The sequence below is a fragment of the Nuphar pumila genome, chromosome 1 (genome assembly GCF_984573655.1).
Source record: "Nuphar pumila chromosome 1, dmNupPumi1.hap1.1, whole genome shotgun sequence".
NCBI classification, from domain to species: domain Eukaryota; kingdom Viridiplantae; phylum Streptophyta; class Magnoliopsida; order Nymphaeales; family Nymphaeaceae; genus Nuphar; species Nuphar pumila.
Genome location: NC_143249.1, coordinates 114,912,674 through 114,935,497, shown reverse-complemented (window position 1 = coordinate 114,935,497; position 22,824 = coordinate 114,912,674). Strand labels below are relative to the sequence as shown.

The 22,824-nt window shown below is 40.4% G+C and overlaps 1 protein-coding gene across 1 annotated transcript; it reads left to right on the top strand.

Annotated features, from left to right (window-relative positions):
• Positions 1 to 14,409: 14,409 nt before the first annotated feature.
• LOC149849101 (early nodulin-like protein 6) lies at positions 14,410 to 16,201 on the top strand. Its single transcript, XM_090007079.1, has 3 exons — positions 14,410 to 14,519; positions 15,257 to 15,356; positions 15,755 to 16,201. Exons 1-3 carry the CDS (start codon positions 14,410 to 14,412, stop codon positions 16,199 to 16,201), a joined length of 657 nt encoding a protein of 218 aa, XP_089863205.1.
• Positions 16,202 to 22,824: the final 6,623 nt, after the last annotated feature.

Genomic DNA, 22,824 nt, shown 5'->3' with positions numbered 1-22,824 from the left:
ATAGATATAGAAGTAAGAATTTGTCGAACGAACCGCACTCCTTCGTATACGTCAGGAGTCCATTGATGAAAAGGGTCTGGGGAAAGCTTGAACCAAATTCCTACAGTGATGGATATAAGCGCAATCAAAATTCTTGGAGAGTTATACATTTGTGTATTGATAAGATCATTCACAATTTCTTGAAGCTCGATCCCTCCCCTAGATGAACCATATAGCCAAAAGAAACCATAAACCAAAATATAGGAAGCATCCGTGGCCACAAATGCCTTTGGAGAATCTTCTCTTGGTTACTGACAATCCTCTTAAAAGCGAACTTAGTTAGTTATTCGGGGTATCATAAAATACATAGCATAATAAACCTCCAGATCAGTCTCGTTTGTTTCTATGTTTTGCGTCTGTGTGTACCCATAGGCCATCTAATATTGAAACAAAAATTATCTTGTTCACAATATTTGCTTGATTGTACATCATGAGATTGATAAACTGTTATTGTGTATGCTTATATCCGGTGTTAGTTAATTGCTTTGGGTAACTGTTCTCCACTTGTGGAATCAACTATTCATGTTAGAAATAGATTATTCCCTGTATAGTTAACTGTGCATGCTAGTGTAGTTTAATTACTGCTTTAAACTACTTATCATGCTAGCATAATATGTCTTGCTTTAATTTTGGTTCCATATTGTCTTGCTTGTGTACCTACCAGTTTTTTGTGAAACTAGCCCATTTTATGAGCGCAAGTGACGAATAGGTTTTCCAGATAGCTGATGTCGTGATGCGAGATGGCTCTAGATCTCACTCTTCTGCTCACAGTTTTGTGTTCAAGATACTTATTTGGTTTTGAGTTTTGTATAAGGGGAAACCCTAAATTTTGTATAGTTGAAAGTTATCATTAATGCATACTTGGCTCACTAATTGTCTTGCTAAAATGTTTTTGATAATGATGGTTTCAATGGTAGATTTTTACGCTAACGTACCCAAAGTTGCCAACTTGTTTTTTTTTTCAAAAAAAAAATCATTTTCGTTGATTTTTTAAAATAAAAACTCTAAAAAATGAAAGGTTTTCTAAGTATTTTCAAAGGTTTACAAGTTTGAAATTTTGGGGCATTACAATGCATGTATATGAATACCAATTCATAGTCATGCATATGCAGATTTTCATTTCGGTGAGCATATATAAACAAATAATCTTGCAAATATGCATGCATATGTTTATTTTACATTCAACTTCCACCTAAGCCCAATACATAACCATTTGCCATGAAATATGCAACTAAACTTCCTGACACGATAAAATTTCGTTTTTAACACAAGAATAGTCATAAGCAGAAAATATGCATAAAAAGGGTACAACTATATGCAGATCGCATACATGCTTCTTTCCAAACTATAGTGCTCTAGATTTGGCACATATTAAAAACATGGCAGATTGGTCAGCTCTAGGGATCTGCGGCACTTTATAATATATATATATATATATATATATATATATATATATATATATATATATATATATATATATATATATATTCTCAAGAAAAGTTAGCCTAAAAAAGGGAAGTTCATTAATCTCATATGTGCATATGAGAGTAAATATTTAGATTTACTCTTTTTTCATAGATTTTCACTAAAACCTTGCATGGAAATTCAATCCATGTTCTTTTTTTCATTCGAATAAAGAGAAAACTCGTACCTTATTCGTAGATTGATAGAAAACTAATAATTAATAGTTGAAACGTCAGATGGCTGGAGGTGAAGAGGCTTCCCTTTCTCTTCTTCCTTGTTCCCTTCTCTTTCTCTCTCTTCTATCTTTTTCCTTCTCTTTTATCTCTCTCTCTTTTTCCTAGTCTTTATATAGAGAATAAGGGGGGTGATTCCCCCTCTTATCCATCTAGCCCTTCTAGAGACGTTTGAAGGTCAAACCCTAATTGGGATTCTCTCTCTCTCGCTCTTCTTTCCAAAAATTTTAACTCTTTTATGTTGACTTTTTTCAATCTTTTTTCAATCTTTTTTCCTAATCTAATTAGACTTTCTTAAACCTTCTTTACTTTTCTTAAGTCCATTAAGGTCTCTCTCCTAAGGAGTCTCAACTAATTAACAAAAGTGAAATTCAAAATTAATTAAAAATAATTAATTAACTATTACTAATTAAATATCTAGACACTTCCAGAGGTTACCTTATCACTTCGAGAGTCTTTTTAACTCTAATTAATTTTAATTTAAAAATAAAATTTAATTTAAAGATGGATTATCATTGGGCATGGGTTTTGAATCTGGATCTGGATCTAAGATACAAATCCATATCCAAAATCCAATTGGGTCCTAGGCTGGATCAATTCCAAATTAATATGGGTCTTAGATAGAGTCCAGATCCATATTAATTTGGATCATAAGCATTGGATTCAGTCTGATCCAAATCCTAGCCAAACCCAAAAGGGTGGTCTTTTTTTTTTTTAAAATATAATTTTTGGGCCAACCGTTTCCCGAATTTAAAAAAGTAAAATATCATTACGCTCAGAATTTTGAGACACATCCAACGATATATAACTCAAATTTTGCTTTTGAATTTTGCTCGAAAATAACCTAAATTTTGTTCGAATTTTGCTTGAATATAAAGGTCAAAAATCAAACTTTTTATCACCTTTTAATTAGCTCGTTTAGGTCTTGTTGATGAGACATGGGCCACACTCAGACTCAATTAACATATTCTTAATATCAATGGTTTATCGATTTTCTCCCAACATAGACAATTTTTCAAAAATCTCAAATTTGACTAATTTTGAAAATACACGATATTACAATAATAAAGCAAAAAATCTTCTACAATGGGTTGAAGCAATTAACATAGAACTTAAGCTCTTGAAAAAGCTAAAACATGAGAAATAACTTTATTACCCATAGGGAATAAATTTATAGGATGTAGATGAGTTTTTAATGTTAAAACCAAGAGTGATGAGACTCTAGAACGATATAAAGCTAGGTTAATGGTCAAAGGGTACTTTCAAAAATATGGAATTGACTATGAATAAACATTTGCCTCTGTAGCTAGAATGACTAGTGTTGGGACACTCATAGCCATTGCATCTATTAAAAAATTGCCCATATACCAACTAGATGTGAAAAATGCTTTTCTAAATGATGAATTAAACGAAGAGATATACATATGGATCTTTCGTAAGGGTTTTGTATTGAAAAATGTAAAATCCTTAAATCCTTAAACTTAAAAAGGAAGAGTCAAAGACCCTATTGATCTATTGGAATCAAAGGCTTCTGACCCAAGCAACAGGATATATTATGTAGTTGCTCTTTAGTGAGGTTACCATATGCACAAAGGATGTGCTTGACACAACTTTGACTAGGGATGTCAAGTGTCAGATATTATTTGGCATCAAACCCAAATCCAAATCTCAAAATTTGTAGTTTTTTAACCAAGTTTTTTGGCCATATAACTCTCTATTTGCCTAAGTTTTTGGGAAATGAGTTTTTAGATAAAGTATATATTATGAAATTTACTTAATCTCACATTAAACATTTTTTAGAAGCACATTGAATTTAAAATGTATAGAGTTGACTTAGAGGGCAAGACTCTCAAGGGGTTTGTCAATTGAACTTTGAACTTTGAATTTTGATTTGGATTCGTCCCAACATTAATCGGTTCGATCTTGTTCTTGACTTGACCAATATTTGTATCACTCATTTTTGGACTGTTTTAGATCTCATAAAACATTTTTAAAAGAGATTTAATGCATTCTTAAAAGAGATTTAAAACCAAAATGATTTAAAAGGTCGACCATCCAATCAAGGGTAATTCTGAACCAATATTAGGTGTGCTTCCTAGCCTTAATGGCTACCCCAATGTTCTGGATATTAGTGGGTAGATGTGAGCCTTTAAGCACCATTACTCGGTGCATGCATAACTTTAAGAGTCATTATGGGGCATGCTAAATGTTGTGGTCAATGGATCTCGGAAGACTTGTTGACCAATTGTCTAACTTGGGTCTATATATATCCTAAAAAGTCCCTTAGTTCAAAGATAATGACTTGGCTGGTGTAGACTCTCTTTCTTCATCTTTTCACTCTTGTATCAAAAGTTTTCTTTTTTCCTGTGAGGCTTTTCAGGGCAATCATGATGTGTAGGGATGCACAATGAGTCAAGTTAGCTTTGGCTCGACCCATTCAAGCTCAGCTCGAACTCATTCAAAAAATAAATAAATGAGTCAAGCTTGAACAAGGATTCAGGATCGATACACATAATCAAGTCAAGCTTGAACAAACAGTCCAACTCGAATAAGCTCAATAAGCACGATCAAGCTCGGCTCGCATAGTTATATAAAAAAATTAGATTTTATATAGTTATGTATTTTATTCATAATGTGGTCACAAAGAGAGATCTAAGTTCAATGGATAAGTCATTGGTTATCTTTGGAAGTGGCATGTGCTCAAATCTCAGTGATTAATTTCCACTCTTCTAAAGAAGGATTTTACACAAATTTCAATTTTTTTAACAAGGTTCTTAAATTAAAGGTGTTCAGCTTGAGCCTCAGATTGAGCAGTTTTAAAAAGATTTTTAAATCGAAGGTGTTCAACTCAAGTCGATCCAAGTTGTCCTCGGCTCGAGCAAAGGTAATTCAAGTTTGGCTCATGCTCGAGCCAAGCTTGAACAACCAGATTTTAATCTCGAGCTAGCCTAAGCTTTGCTCGAACCGGACTCATGTACATCCCTAGTGTCGTGGTAGTTGGTTGCTTTAGTGTGAAAGTTGATCGAGAAAGGTCAATGTTATCGTTATCGATGCGTATCGGCAAAAAATCGATATGCTTCACCCTGTCGGCTATTTTTTAAATAAATGCAAAAAATACTAAAATATAATAATAGTAATTATTTTAATGGTTTAACATGTATTGATACATAATATATTTTTATTATTTTTTGGCCGATACAAAACAATTCACTTGAGTATCGACATCGGCTGATACAGCTGAATCAGTGGCTCAATGATTCAAGGCCGATACGGATACTAACATTGAGAAAAGCACGAGAGGTGGGGGCTTAGCCGTTGCTCCCTCAAGCACGGAAGCTGAATACTGTTCTCTTGCCAACGTTATTGTTGAAGTCAGGTGGATTGGCTATCTCATGCGTGAATTGGGTTATCCGTCACCATTGCCTCCAACTATTTGGTGTGCTTGCACTCTCAAAGTAAACACATAAAGCTTGATTTTTATTTCGTGCGTGCGAGATAAAGTTGCCAAACGCACACTTTGTGTTTGTTACCTTTCGACCGAAGAGCAAGTTGCTGACCTTACTAAATCCCTTACTTCTGCTCGGTTCACTCAGCTCAGGTCCAAGCTCAATGTGCAGCAGAGCCCGTTGATCTTGCAGGGAGATGTTAGAGGATCAGATCTGGATCTACTGAATCTAGATCCACCTATTGAATCCAGTCCAACTAAGGAGTCAAAAGGAAAGGAGATAAAGGAGGTTCACACGATGGAAGTGTTGAAAATTGATGAACCTATGGGACATTTTACTTTGCATTCAATACTTGAATGACTTAGCATTACAAGGTGGGTAGCTTTGTTTATGTATTGATCTTGTAGATGTTTTACGAGTCTTATTTCTGATGAAGATTTTTGCAACCTTAATGTAATGTCTCATTGTTTGAAATATTTTAATTTTCTTTGATCTTAGCAAGGGTGATGATTATAGATCTTAATGCTCATCCGGGAAATGGTCACGAGCTGGACTTTGATCTTAGCAAGGGTGATGGTAAGTCAGGTTCTCTTAATAATATATGTTGAAGTCAAAGGGTCTCTATTTGAATTACGTATAGAGTTTCCAGTTGAATTTGTCCACTTTAATCTGGGGGAATATGAACTAGTTCATTGCACGTATGCGCTTATGTATATTGCCTCATACATTTTCTCTAATTCAGATGATTCTTTAGTTGGTACCTTCCCTATAAACACCTTTGGGTTCTCTTGGATTTGATTACTTTCTATTTTATGGTGAAAGGTGAGACCCTATAGTTTTATGAATTTCAGTATTAAAAATTGGCAACTTTAAACTATTCATTGTGTTTTGATGATTTTATTATTCACCAACAGCAATGGATTATGAACTTTTTTATTTTCTTGACATGATTATGAGCAAACTATTCATTGTATCTTGCTCTAGATTCCTTTGTGAATTGCACCATAATTGGCTCAGGAAGGGTATGGTTGGGAGGGGCATGGGGACCTTATGCTTCACTTGTCTTTTGGTGGTCCTACATGTCAGAGATTGCTTGTGTTTTAGGAGCCTAGTAGTGTGGAGAAGATCATGGAGATTGATGAGCATATTGGATGTGCAATGAGTGGACTTATTGTTGATGCTCTCACACTAAGTGGCTTAATATTCTCGAGTTAAATGCAACACAGCTGCCTGCTTGAGCGTTTCTCATTGCACGTTGCATCAACCACCGGGGCTGAAACCTTGCATAAATTTTATGTCTAGTGCCAAACAGTTTTAGTGAATCTCACTTTTATGACGAGGAACCCTCGCTGAAGCCAGGAAAACCTTGGGTGGGGCCATGGTCCACCTTTGAAAGCCACGGACACACCCATACACCAGGTCGGGGTTTGATCGGGTGTCTTCATCTCAGCACCCTCACAACCACCCCACTGGTCATGCTGGCAACACCATGGTGGTTAATCTCACTTCTTTCTATCTATGAATTCGAGTTTGCAGTTTTACACATCCTATTTTTTTGTTAAAATTTATTAATTTTCTCTGGGGCGATTTTGTGCGATCTTCTTGAGAAAAGATTTCACAGTTCCTCCTGAACCCTGAAAACCACTCGGGGCCTAAGCCAAGGAATTAAGATCAGGTGCAACGTGCAATATGTGATTACACACTTTAAGTGTGCTGCTGCACCTCATCACCCACCATCTGATGTTCTGCCCCACAGCTGACAAGTTGTATCCCAAAGGTGGTGGGTGATCAGGTGCAACAGCATACTAAATGTGTGCAATCACATCGCACCTGATCTTCCTTGTAAGACAAGGGCAGTTTGATAGATAACAAGCACGAAAGCGTCTTACGGCCAGCAAGGGTCAATGGGTTCAATGGGCATGATGAGGCAAACGAGCCTGAGGCAAAAGCGGAAATTTATACTGGCATTGATTCAGAACGAGGACAAAGAGGACCTTAGCTTGGTGACAAGCGCTGTCACGGGCTAATTTTCCAAGAACAAATTTTTCGCATTTCAAGCCAAGGAAGGCCCGTAAGACACTAGGCCTCACGGCCTAGTCAGCCTCACCGCACGTGTTTCCCACACGTAAACTTCTTACCCAGCGGAACGTCAACTTAACAAACCCTTCTTTTCAAGAAATCCTTCCGAACATGGTCCATCGTGCATCTGATCGCCACTTACGTGCATAGCCGTCCCATACCGGCTAGCACTTTCAACCACCAAGCCAAACGTGCCTTACAGCTCCCACAAGCAAGCGCATGTTGACAAGGGTTGAAACGTGCCTTCGCAGCACTACCGACTTAACCAACATCCAACACGGGTCATGGGGAGCATAACACATCCCAAAGTCTTTACCAATGCATGTCATGCCTCCAACCATCATTACAAGCCACCTTTCCTTAAGCCCAACCATCCGAGCCAACAACGCACGGATGCCTTAGCCTCGCGTGCCATGGAGCAAATAGCAGCCCCATGGGCACGCCCCCAACATAACCTCACCATAGAAGGGACAAGATCTTTCGACCCCCAGTCCGCAGACCAGTTGATGATTCCATGCCATAGCGATAAGCACCACCCAAACTCATTCGCTGGCGCTGTGCACTCACTTGCACAACCCCGTGCCACCATGCACGCTTGGGACCGCACCGCCTCACCAAGAGTCGCCTACCCGCACACCCAGGGCCTTTGCCTACGTCCCATGGGGGATTTGCACTACACACGGACACCCCCATGCACTCCCAGTGCTGCCCGTGCGATATAGGGGGTGCCTATGCCAAACTGCTGCAACATGTGCCAGACAGCTCAAACAAGAGGTCCCCTATATAGGTGTTTTAGGAGCCAGGCCCCTGCCAGCAAGAGGAACCCGAATAACACTTGGGGAACCATAAATTTCTCAACTTCAGAATTCTTCAAATCCGCCTTCACCCACGCGTTCCCCATAGTCCATTTACACGGTGAATCTTCGATCTTGGCCCCAAACAACTTCAAATGCTCATTGGATTATCGCCTCAAAGATTGTGCACGCAATTGTGCCCACACTGTGCACATTGCTGCACATGCCAAGCTCTGACCATGTTCACCGCAACTACATGCCCGCCGCATGTTGTGCTTCGCACGCCACATGCACCACGCACGACAATGGTCTGTGCAACACACGACACCATTGTTATGCATGTGCACCAAACTCTGCACACATGGGCAAGGCTTGTTTGCCACGGGGTTGGCCCGACTGCCTCATGCACGCCGCAACCAACCAATCCATCACTCTTGGGGCACTTCCACTGCACTTCACATACATCCATGCATCTGTTGCCGCATCTGCACTGCACCACACTTGTGCACATGCCACACTCCTTGCACAGCTCTGTGCCCCACTCCAACACAGGACACCATATGTGGCATGCACGCACCTCTTATGAATGTGCACTGCACCTTGCCAGTGCACATGTCACACACTCCTTTCACTGTCCATTGCCAAGCTCAGGCACATGACGAAATCAGTGACATGCACACACCTTTTCAGCACCTGCGTTGCACCAACCCATGCACATGCCACACCCCTTTGCACAGCCCAGTGCCAAGCTCAGGCACACAGCACTATCAGTGGCATGCATACGTCTCTTCAACCCCATGCACCGCACCAAGTCCCATACCTATGGCACGTTGCAAGGCTCTCCGAGATTTCAGGTGCAACATTCTCCCCCACTCAAGCCATCGTCGTCCTCGACGATCTCTTCGCTTAACATCTATGGAGTTCCATTCGACAACGCAATTCATCCGGATGATGTGCACCTTCCCATTCAGTTCCTTTTCTCTTTTCATAATCACAGAACCCCAGCGTAGTCCCCATTCTCAAGCGGGTCTCCCATGCCCGCACGACATCTTGCCGTCTCAGCACGCTTCACACGTGTGCCCTCATTGCACACCACCAAGTTCACACTCGGGCGCCCCCATTCGCCCCAACTTCACCACTCGACCATGTGGTTCACACACAGACCGCCAAAACAAGATGAAGCCCATTCTGGAGGTTCCACTCACTTGGCTCCCCCGTAAGCCCTCATTGCCCACTCATTGGCTCGGTCACTTCAGGTTGCACCACTTCGGCCATACTCGGTCTGCACACCACCTGTCATCCTGACTGTGGTCCGTGGAGAGTATGTCGGCACACACGAGCGACAACCGAGGCACTCCCTCTCGCGTTGCCCTCACCCAACTCACTTGACTCCCCTGTAAGCCCTCATTGCCCACTCGTTGGCTCGGTCACTTCAAGTTGCATCACTTCGGCCATACTCGGTCTACACACCACCTGTCATCCTGACTGTGGTCCGTGGAGAGTATGCCGGCACACACGAGCGACAACCGAGGCACTCCCTCTCGCGTTGCCCTCAACACAGAGCGACAGTCGAGCTTCTCCTCGCACTGCCCTCACCAAACAAGGCACCCTCGAACCCAAAGGTGTGCCTACACTTTGGCTTCAACCCGCAATTGTTGCAACTTTCGAACACACTGAGTCCCATACCTCAGCGTGCCTCTAGCAACTCCAACAACGGTCGACCGCAATCCACTGCGACCTTCTGTCGCGCATAAGCCCTCATTCATAGGGCACTTTCTTGGTGGTTGGTGAGCTCGCAATAAGTAAACATTGCCCTTTCACTGTCGACTTGACCCAAAGGATTCATTCCTTTTTAAACACACATTTTGTACGCCACTGTGTCTCGCAAAGCTTTCGAGGCATGAAGAAAAACAACGATCTTTCTCGCCCACACAGAAACTGCACATTGTTGTTCTGAGCTGACTATATAGTTGGCCTTCCACATAGCCAATCCCACTCCAACAAACCAGCCTTCATGTTAACTCCACCATGAAGCATAACAATCCGACTTCGGTGCTCCGAACATGCTTTGGCAACATGAAGAGAAACCTGACCAAAGGCTCTCCAACACATCAACCACTTAGGCACTCGTATGCTTCTGCTTTGATACCAGTTGTCACGGGCTAATTTTCCAAGGCCAAATTTTTCGCATTTCAAGCCAAGGAAGGCCCGTGCGGCACTAGGCCTCACGGCCTAGTCAGCCTCACCGCACGTGTTTCCCACACATAAACTTCTTACCCAGCGGAACGTCAACTTAACAAACCCTTCTTTTCAAGAAATCCTTCCGAACATGGTCCATCGTGCATCTGATCGCCACTTACGTGCATAGCCGTCTCATACCGGCTAGCACCTTCAACCACCAAGCCAAACGTGCCTTACAGCTCCCACAAGCAAGCGCACGTTGACAAGGGTTGAAACGTGCCTTCGCAGCACTACCGACTTAACCAACATCCAACACGGGTCATGGGGAGCATAACACATCCCAAAGCCTTTACCGATGCATGTCATGCCTCCAACCATCATTACAAGCCACCTTTCCTCAAGCCCAACCATCCGAGCCAACAACGCACGAATGCCTTAGCCTCGCGTGCCATGGAGCAAATAGCAGCCCCATGGGCACGCCCCCAACATAACCTCACCATAGAAGGGACAAGATCTTTCGACCCCCAGTCCGCAGACCAGTTGATGATTCCATGCCATAGCGATAAGCACCACCCAAACTCATTCGCTGGCGCTGTGCACTCACTTGCACAACCCCGTGCCACCATGCAAGGTTGGGACCGCACCGCCGCACCAAGAGTCGCCTACCCGCACACCCAGGGCCTTTCCCTACGTCCCATGGGGGATTTGCACTACCCACGGACACCCCCATGCACTCCCAGTGCTGCCCGTGCGATATAGGGGGTGCCTATGCCAAACTGCTGCAACATGTGCCAGACAGCTCAAACAGGAGGTCCCCTATATAGGTGTTTTAGGAGCCAGGCCCCTGCCAGCAAGAGGAATCCGAATAACACTTGGAGAACCATAAATTTCTCAACTTCGGAATTCTTCAAATCCGCCTTCACCCACGCGTTCCCCATAGTCCATTTACACGGTGAATCTTTGATCTTGGCCCCAAACAACTTCAAATGCTCATTGGATTATCGCCTCAAAGATTGTGCACGCAATTGTGCCCACACTGTGCACATTGCTGCACATGCCAAGCTCTGACCATGCTCACCGCAACTACATGCCCGCCGCATGCTGTGCTTCGCACGCCACATGCACCACGCATGACAATGGTCTGTGCAACACACGACACCACTGTTATGCATGTGCACCAAACTCTGCACACATGGGCAAGGCCTGTTTGCCACGGGGTTGGCCTGACTGCCTCATGCACGCCGCAACCAACCAATCCATCACTCTTGGGGCACTTCCACCGCACTTCACATATATCCATGCATCTGTTGCCGCATCTGCACTGCACTACACCTGTGCACATGCCACACTCCTTGCACAGCCCTGTGCCCCACTCCAACACAGGACACCATATGTGGCATGCACGCACCTCTTATGAATGTGCACTGCACCTTGCCAGTGCACATGTCACACACTCCTTTTACTGTCCATTGCCAAGCTCAGGCACATGACGAAATCAGTGACATGCACACACCTTTTCAGCACCTGCGTTGCACCAACCCATGCACATGCCACACCCCTTTGCACAGCCCAGTGCCAAGCTCAGGCACACAGCACTATCAGTGGCATGCATACGTCTCTTCAACCCCATGCACCGCACCAAGTCCCATACCTATGGCACGTTGCAAGGCTCTCCGAGATTTCAGGTGCAACAAGCGCAATACTGGCTTAATATTTTTACTTTTTAGGGAAGATTCTGACAAGTTTTGTCTTTATGATGAGGCATCTTTCAGAACTCGAGCCGAGTACTTAACAAAGTATTCGGCCCACACAAAACGCAGAAAATCGTTGTGCGTGATGGAGATTGAAATTGTTTTGTGGCATCACACACAGTTATTTTTTTGCAGCGACTTTTTTTGTGTAAAACACAATAAAATTCTGTACAAGACGGATGTACATCACCCATAGCGATTTTCTCTTCGTGAGTAGCGATTTTCTGTGCATTTGTTTGGCTCAGTTGTCAAGCATTAATTAGGCCCTGATCGAGTACTGGATCTGCTCTGACATGGGTTAAGGTTTTCCAGTAGCCTGAAAGCCCCTTTGATGATAAGTGAACTCTCTCTCTCTCTCTCTCATGAGCGCATGTTCACAGTTGATCCTTGAAAAATATTTCAATTACTATATGAATCAGTGAACTTTATTCGTGAATACCCTTTTATGTGAGGCTAAGAATTTTTTCTAAGTGTGGAGCTAAACATTGGTCGAGCTTGGAGAACACAATTCGGGTGCAAGATAACTTCGTTGGAAAACTGGTAAGTTTGGACACATTTGTTGTTTCTAATATTGCTATACATTGCAATCTTATTTTTGTTACTTATTTGATATAGGGGTGGCAGTCGGGTGGGGTTGGCGGGTCAGCATACCTCAACCCGAACCTGACCCGTTTATTAAACGGGTAACCCGACACGACCTGCCAACCCGCTTAATAAACTGGTTGGGTCGGGTAAACGGGTTGGCGGGTTGACCTGCCCGCCTAACCCGTTTATTAAACGGGTCAGTTGGGTTGGTGGGTTGGCATACCCCTAACACGAACCCGACCCGTTTAATAAATGGGTTAGGCGGGTCGACCCGTTTATTAAACGGGTTCCTTTTTGCCCAACCCGAACCTGCCTAAGAGGCAGGTCGGGTTGGCGGGTCGTGTCAGGTTTTGCCACCCCTAATTTGATACATTTTTTATTATGAATGATAGGAAAACCACCTCCCGGATTAGAGACCTAGTCATGGTTAAGCCTGCTCTACTTACAGTCGCTTTTGGGACAATGTAAACCGTGACTCACCCCTTGCCCCTAGGGAGTCGCCAGAAAAGTATAAGCAAAGGGCTTATCCCTTACTCTCGTTAATGCAAGGGTTTGACACTTTTTTTTTTGAAAGGCAAGTTGGGGTTAGGCAGACTCCTACCAATTATACAACTATACCATTGGGTTTTGAACCTGCAACATCCCAACACAAGGTGAATTGCACTAACTGCCCCTACCAAACAAGCAGAGCCCCCATTGGTAAGGGTTTGACACTTATGAGAATGGAACCCTAACCACCCATCTAGTGGCCATGGCTCCCTTCCACAACACCAAACCCCTTGTGACTTGCCCTGTGGGTGTCATTTTGCGGGCTAGGGCACTCACCCGGGGTTTATTATCTAGGGGGCATAACGTGACCCCGCAGGTTCCTCATCATCCAAAAAAAGGGACCTATGCAATAACGTCTTTTAGGGCTGTGAAACCAAACAAGCAGCTTGCTATTTGTCTAGGTGTGGCTCATCAAAAGTAGGGGTGGCAAAACCTGACACGACCCACCAACCCGACCCGCCAACCCGCCTCTTAGGCGGGTTCTGGTTGGGCAAAAACGAACCTGTTTAATAAACGGGTTGACCCACCTAACCCGTTTATTAAACGGGTCGGGTTTGTGTTAGGGGTATGCCAACCCGTCCGCCAACCCGACAACCTGACCCGCTAACCTGCCAACCCGTTTACCCGACCCAACCAGTTTATTAAGCGGATTGGCGGGTCGTGTCGGGTTACCCATTTAATAAACGGGTCGGGTTCGTGTTTGCCACAGCCGACCCGTTTAATAAACGGGTCAGGTTCGGGTTGAGGTATGCTGACCCGCCAACCCGACCCGATTGCCACCCCTAATCAAAAGCTAGACGATCAGCTCAGAAATTGGGCTTGGCAAGCTGAGCTAGGAGTCAGCCACTTTAGCTATATATCAGAGCTGAATACCAATAGGGAAGCTAGGCTTGACTCGTACAGGCTTGTTTTGTATATTATATATAAATATATTATATATTTATACATATATGTTATGTTATATCTATATCTTATATGGGTTTTATACTTATATTATATATATATATATTATTAAATTATGAAAATCACTTTAAAAAAATCTAAAAAACGAGCCAGCTCGTGACAAGCTCATGACCAAGCCCGAGCAGGGGGTTTACCCTTGACGAGCCAAGCTCAAGCTGGCCGAGCTCAGTTCGTTCGGCAAAACCAAAAAAAGAAAGGTGAACTGAAAATTCAAGAAAACATTTCTCTACAATTACGCCATGGAACCTTAATCTCCTGTATCCTACAAGAAGAAAAATATATGGTTAATCCATCATGATTCCTAGAAAGCAAGAATCTCTTGAAAATGATTGCTGCAGTGGTGGATTACTACGAGAGCTACTTTGATTTTGTTGACATTCTGCTCTCTGGTTCATGCGACCTTTCAGTCTCACTCGACTATCCTTGGCATGAGCAGTTAGTGCACGTCACTTTGTGTTGGACGTCGCAGGTTCAAATCCCAATGGTATGATTGTATAACCGGTAGGGGTTTGCCTAACCTCAGGTTTCTCTGTCGAAATAAAAAAAAGATCGGCAACAATATAAGTCTCTTTTAAAATTACTCAAACAGAAAATTATTTGTTTATGGAAAACACACAATCCAAATTCAAATCAAATTTAGTCCTGTTTTTAAGGGACTGATTTTTGTTTGCCATGTCTACAAACAGAGTTCGTTTTTGTTTTGTAATAAAGTTTTTGTTTAATTAATATCATTTCTGCTGCTTCGAATTTTTTTGTTTTGTTTAATTAACCTAAAATTTTTACCGTTTGGAAAATATTAGATAAGTGGATAGCTCTCTCTCTCTCTCTCTCATGCCCACGTTTGCCACAACCTTTTTTCCTCCCGTTTTTTTTTTGTGTTACAATTACAAGAAGTTAGAAATTAAAATCATGGACTGTTTTGGAAAGAACTGTTCCGGGTACAATAACCGTTCTCGTTTGATTTTTTTTTTGTTTAAAATGTTATGGAGAAACTGAAAGTTTGATAGATACGCAGACCTCTCTCTCTCTCTCTCTCTCTCTCTCTCTCTGGAACAACTACGTGTCAGTTGACATATGTTGAAGAAGGCAATGGCTTTTCTCTCTGTAACTCACCACGTTAAACAACTCCTCTTCTGTTGCACCGTTATGATGATGCTCAGTTTTCTGGGCAGCGGATTGGAGTTCCGAGTTGGCGGGTACAGAGGATGGATCGAACCCACCGGCAACGACACCGACCTCTACAACCAGTGGGCGTCCCATAACCGATTCCATGTGGGCGACTCTCTCTGTGAGTCCTCCATGCCTCCCTCCCTCGTTTCCTTCTTTTGGTATTTTTGTTTGGTTTCTCTTCACAATTTTTTCCTGCTTCTCGAGTCTTTTGTGGTTGCATTGCACGGTGGTTGGATCCTTCTTTTCTTTTTTCCTTAGAAAATTTGGTGGTAAAATGCAAGGTTTATAAAGGAGGCTTCACTCTGCTTTCTGCAACACCAAAGATCTCTCTCTTGCATCCTTGTTTTAGTGATAAGACGTGGTTAGGTGATCGGACAGAGTACTTTACACAAAACACACAAAGTGGTTAACGCGTGTAGCGATTTTTCGTGTAAAATACAAACACAGAAAATCGCTACACGCACAGTGATTTTCTATGTTTTGTGCAGCCCGAGTGATAGGTAACTGATGATGCGTTGTTCTCCCTCCACCGTCTCTCTCTCTCTCTCTGCGTAGATTTCGAGTACAAGAACGACTCGGTTCTGGTGGTTGACGGCGACGACTACGGGCGGTGTAATGGAACGTTCCCCATGTACAAGTTCAAGGACGGCCACACCCTCTTCACCTTCGACCGCTACGGCTTCTTCTACTTTATCAGCGGTAACTTCACCCACTGCCGCCACGGCCAGCGCCTCATCGTCCGAGTCATGCACCACCAGCAGCCCTCCTCCCCGGCTCCACAAGGAGGCTCGATGGCCCCACAGACTGCTGGTGGAGGCGGATGTGGGGTCACCCCCTCGGGCCCCACCGCACCCCCCAGTTCCAGCTCCACCACCAGGCTAACCGCTAGCGGTTTCCCCTCCCTAGTGGTTATTGCCTTAGGTGGGGTCATGATGTTCTACTTTTAGGTTGATGGATTATTCTGTTTGTAGGTAGTTTAGGCCAAGTACTTAGATGGACATGATTTGTATGTTTTGATTTAGGAATTGCTTTTCATGGTATGGTTTGTAATATTCTTAATATTTGCACTCTATGATGTATAAATTATATACATCTCTTGTTTAGTTATAGCTTTAGTTTACATTGAATTGATGGGCTGAATCGAGCAGTGTTTAATCTTCAAATGTTTCTATGGTTTAGTTACAAATTATATACATTTCTATGGTTTATGTTTTTTTTTAAAGAAAATTTTCAAATACCCCCAAATGTTTCGGCTTAATTCATCCCCCACACCAAACCTTTCACACTTTGCAAATGGCCACCAAAGTTTTTGCTTGGGTTAATCAAATGATCCCAATCATGAACTAAAGTTGGGTTGTTATTGAGTTAACATAACTCATACTGTGAAGTTACCATTTTACCCTTGTAAATAAAAAATAAAATATACTAAATGTATTTGGCAAAAAATTATTGGCAAAAATGATACTTGAACCCATTGACCTCCCGACCACAACTCTAACCACTAGAAGCTTGTTATTGATAATTTATGAAAAAAATTTATATATTTAGATTGTGATAAGCCAATCAACCCAACAATTACTCGACCCATTAAAATCTGATCATAGAGATGTGATCGACATGCTTAATTTTATAGAAATAGACTCTTGAATCTTTCGATTATGACAGTTTGTTGGGTTTTGATAAGTTTTAAAATTCAAAGAGTATAATTTTTAAAAATAGTAAAAATTCATGTTTTTTTATCAAAAAGACATGATCCAAGTATCATTTTTAGCAAATCAATCATGCCGAACACATTTGCAAGGTCAAAATTATAAAAAACAACCCAAAACACCTATTTACTGGTGATGGGCTCACGATTGGCTAAAAATGTGTTAGGCAGCTACCACTTTTCCCAAATCTCTATAGGCTCAAAATTAAGTGGATTAAGTTGTCAGATTTAAATAAAAACTTTAAAACTCATATAGTTATTGCTATTGATCTTGATTCTTGAATTAGTAAAACTTTTGTCAACTATATATAATGACATCAGTGTTTTGGTCAAATGAAAATACATTTAGTTTTTGTTCAAATATTTATCGGATCAACTATTGAGGAACCAAATAGACCGAATTGCAGTATAGTGGGTCTAGCAATTGTTGGATTGATTGGCTTTTCACAATTTAAATATATAATTGTTTTTCAAAAATTATCATCAACAAGCTTTATGGTGTAGTGGTTAGACACTACAAGAAAAATGCAGATTAGCGATGGATGTTATTTGTCACTAACGTGTTTAGCGATGGATTAACGATAGAAATCGCCCGTCGCATAATCCTGGTCACTAAAATGTGACAGAATTTATCTGTCGCCAATCCATCGCTAATTAGCGACAGATTAGTGATGGATCATGTGTGTCACTAATCCATCGCTAAATAAGGACTGATTTGGTTTTGCGAAGGAATGTATTTCATCGCTAATTCGTAGCTAAAATTTAACGACGAATGTGTATCTGTCGCTAATGTCCATCGCCCATTTAGCAAGGGATTAGCGACAGATTAAATTCCATCGCAAAACATCGACTCATTTAAGTTGGCGACGGGTGTTAGCGACGGATAATATTCGTCTCAAATTTTAAAAAAATAAATAAATTTTTTTAAAATATGAATATCGAGATAATAACTCGTTATACAATTTATATAACCTGTGTATAAAAAACAAAGTACACATAAAAAATATATATACAAAGCAGGTGAAACAAATTTAACACAAGTTATAAGTTACAGTATAGTCCTTGCCAAGTTCTAATTAGTTACAAGTACGTGAAATAAATTAAACAGATGAATCTAATCCTTGCCAAGATTCATGGCATCATCATCTTCATTGTCTTGATCTGTCCCTCCATCCATGCCTTCATCATCTCCTCTACGTTGATCATCTCCAGCATCCTACAAGAGAACCGAAATGTTAGTATTGATAAATAAAATATAATGAAATAAATTATATGCAATGCACCTAGTCTAATGTAATCACAGTAAATGGTTGAATGACACATAGACTAGCAATAAAATGAAGGGCAATAGTAGAATTCATATATGTATTCTAAGACTGACAAAAAAAATTCATAGTGATTCAATTATGCAGATATGTGTTCTAAGGTTGTCAAAAAAATGTCACAGTGATTCACGCATGCATATAATGTTTATAAGTCTATCAAATAAATGTGTTATGTATCACAATTATGAATATATGTGTTATAAGGCAGTCAAAAAACTTTTATTGTGATGAAATCATGCTTATATATGTTCTAAGGTTGTCAAAAAACTTTCATGGTGATTCAATGATGCATATATGTGTTCTAAGGCAGTAAAAAATTTTTATAGTGATTCAATCATGCATATATGTGTTTTAAGGCAGTAAAACAATTTCATAGTGATGAAATCATGCTTATATGTGTTCTAAGGTTGTCAAAAAATTTGCATAGTAATTCAATCATGCATATATGTGTTCTAAGGTTGTCAAAAAACTTTCATATTGATTTAATCATGCATATATGTGTTATAAGGCAGTCAAAAAACTTTCATATATGCTAATATTATACTCATATGTGTTCTAAGGTTGTCAAAAAACTTTCATAGTGATTCAATCATGCTCATATGTGTTCTAAGGCAGTCAAAAAACTTTCATAGTTATTCAATCATACATATATGTGTTTTAAGGTTGTCAAAAAGCTTTCATATTGATTCAATCATGCATATGTGTTATAAGGCAGTCAAAAAACTTTCATATATGCTAATATCATGCTCATATGTGTTCTAAAAGTTGTCATAGTGATGAAAGAATGCTTGTATGTGTTCTAAGGTTGTCAAAAAACTTTTATAGTGATTCAAACATGCATATATGTGTTATAAGACAGTCAAAAACTTTTATAGTGATGAAATCATGCTTATATGTATTCAATCAGGCATATACTATCTTGAAATCTAACGACATGAAACAAATTACATGAATCTTTATACCTGATAGGCACCAGAGCTCATGTTTAATTCAGACGAAGTTCTCTTGTCCCAAAAAAGTTGCACAACTCATTATGGAAAAGGTTGGGAATGACTTCATGTAAAAAGTCACACATTTTGTCCTCAAGACGTTGACAAACACCATCTCAAGACATAGCAGGGTCAATCGGACGGTGGGAGTTGATGCTGGCAGGAGAACTCTGAGAGCCCTGGCTGTAGGAGGCAACGACTGATGTGATGTTCATGTTACTCCCAAACCCGAACACACGACCCTTTTTGGGTTCACCGGTTGCAGTCACCCATGCCGCAGGATCAAAAGGCGGATGCTGAGTGGAGTCATCATCATATCGCTCTACCATCTGCTGCTCGTATGACTCCTACAAAGTAATGATTATAATATAAATTAATAATTAAGAATTACAATATTTATGATAATATAATTCATAGTAATTTATATATTACAATGTTTATCAATACAATAAATACATACCGATGTCGCTCTCGTCTTCTCTGATGCAAACTCTTCTGTGTTCTTACGTTTATGTGTTTCAACAAACACATCCTTGTAAGGCACAATGCCTTTTTTTATCCTTTTTGCAAGGTTAAATGATAAAAAAATCAATTTAAAAGTATGCAGAAATATTTATAAATTTGACAATATATATTGATGAGTTACCATTTTCTTCTGGTGGCTCCCAAAAGTCCTAGATCCACCTGTGTGTAGATGGACATCGGGCATCTTCGCTTGGTTTTGTGCAGCCTTTGCTGAGTGGTTTCGAAATTCATTGCTCGTCCACTTGTCACACATCCACCAGTGCATCAAAATTGTTCCAAAATTCTTCATCATGAAGCGTCCAATTCTGATAATCACTTACAAAACCCTTTCTGTATAGGTGATGTCTAACGCCATGAGGTTCTACAAATTGATTGTTCTTACATATCGTGCAGGGGCACCTGATTCGACCTGTGGGATTCATTATACTAACACTTGCCATTGCAAATTCAATAAAACTGTCAACAGCATCCATATATTCAAGCGATACCTTATTGTCAACCATTCTACGGTACATCCATTCACGGTTTGCAGTCATTTTGTCCTATGATGGTACAAATATTATCCTAACAAGTTGAAAAAGAATCATAAGATTGTTATGATAAAGAAAATATCTAATTTATCATGCATTCATGGTGAATGTAATGATTTGATATATATCACACACACACACACACATATATATATATATATGTATGTGTGTGTGTGTGATGTCATTCAATCATAAGAACTATGATGCATACATTGATAACTTAATATTTTCATATGTAAAACCATTTATTTGAAGCAACTTTGAAGCATTGATAACTTATCATTCATTTTCATGTGCAAACTCATTCATAACACGATACATTCATTTGAAACATGTTTTCATGATACAATTTCACATGAAAGGCATAATCAAATTGAAAATAACTTTATGCAAGCATGGATATAGTCATATTAAACATTGCAATACATTCAAATCATTCATATCAAAACAATGTCAAACATGTACCTGCAACAAACATACTCTAATATCCCGCTAACTACTGAAAGTGCAGTAGGATCGAGGCAACGAGCACTAGAGGGGGGTGAATAGTGCTTTTAAATATCGTCTTCAGAATTTTGACGGATTTTGCAATTCGCAAAGCAAACACACAAAGAACACAATAATTTATCTTGGTTCGGTCTTTCCCGACCTACATCCAGTCCCCAAGCAAAACCAGCTTGAGATTTCCACTATCAACCTTGTGTAACTACAAGATCATACAGACCAAATCTGGTCCCACTTCCAGTAACACACCTACTGAAAGCAAACAACTCCTTTAAACCAATGAGTCCTTCATTTTACAGAAAAAAGAAATAAGTAACAACTTACAAAACAACCTACGAGCCCTTCTTATGAATGCAAATGAGATGCAATTAGCTTTTGAGGTTGTTGAAATACTCAACTCAAGAATTCACTGTCTCTCAAAGAAATTTGAGTGAAAAACTGAAGTGAAAAATATCAAGTGAGTGAGAAACTGAATATGAGTGAAAAGCAAATAGTAATTCAATGTAATTGCATTCAAATTGATTGATTTTGAATGTAGAATGCACTCATATTTATAGTTGAAAGATTCCATACATTGAGGGTATGAAAGGGTGTCAAAACAGTCTATTTTGAATGATCAAAATATTTGAAAAATGAAAAGACACGCCTTTTAAAAGTTTCATGAAAAACGACAAAATTAGTCGACTCGAACAATAGTTAGTCGACTGATAATTAACTATTAGTAGACTGACAATTATCGTCGGTCGACTAATGTGTTTATCAAGCCGTTTCAAAATTTGAAGTTTTGAAACTTAGTCGACTAGAGAAAAAAATTAGTTGACTGATAATATCATCAGTAGACTGAAAAACCTTTCAGTCGACTGCTGTTAATTTTTTTCTGAAAATACATGTTCTGTCCGGTCGACTGATAAAATCATTAGTCGTCTGCTGCTAAATTTCTAGAAAACAGATATTCTGTCCGGTCGACTGATAAAACCTTTGGTCGACTAATTTGACAAAAATGATATTTTGTTTAGAAAATTTGGCGCGAAAGGATTAGTCGACTCGTGAGTCTATTGGTCGACTAATAAGCACAAAAAATTAAATAAAGAGTTTTCTAAAAAGATTTTCATGAAGGGTTCTTTTAGAAAAGTTTTTCTAAAGACTTTTTAGGTGAAATGCAACCGAAATATGCACTCTAAGTAAGACTCTTACAAGAATCTAAGACTTTTAATGAATTTTACATTTGGACACTAGTCTTCAAAGATTCTTCATCGAATTCTTCAATGCTTGTCATCTTTCTTCATTGCCTTAGCTGAAATGCAGTTGATTCACTTGTTCATCATCAAAACCTTGTACTTGAAGTATCATGTATGACTTCATTGTCGTAACAACTACTACCATGACTAGCATGGAATCCAAACTCAAAAAATAAAAACACTTCTATTTTCATACATTAAAATCATGCTCAACATGATCTCCTAACTCCATCAAAGCAGCCCTAGATATCCACAACTAAGTGAGTGTGTAAACAGAAAAGTGTTGCATCCAAGAAATTAAATAACCTGTGATGCGCTTACATCACTTACTCACCACGGGTATTTACCCGATTTGCATTGATTTTGCCTTTGCATTTTTTTCTTATTTCTTTTTGCATTGCATTTTTAACCGCATGCGATGCTTAACACTAAGCATCGTGCAATTAACATAGCTACGTATCTGCAAAGCATAAATATATAAAACAATACAATACAAAATAATCTACTCCCTCACATCCCGTAAGGCAAGAAGACAGGGAGGGGGCTCGGCTCCTCCCTAGTGAAAAAAGAACAGGGAGGGGGACGAGCCCCTCCCTCGTATCCCGTAAGACAGGAAGACAGGGAGGGGGCTCGACCCCTCCTAGCAAAAAAAGAACAGGGAGGGGGATGAGCCCCTCCCTTGCATCCCGTAAGACAGGGAGGTGGCTCGGCCCCTCCCTGGCGAAAAAAGAACAGAGAGGGGGCCGAGCCC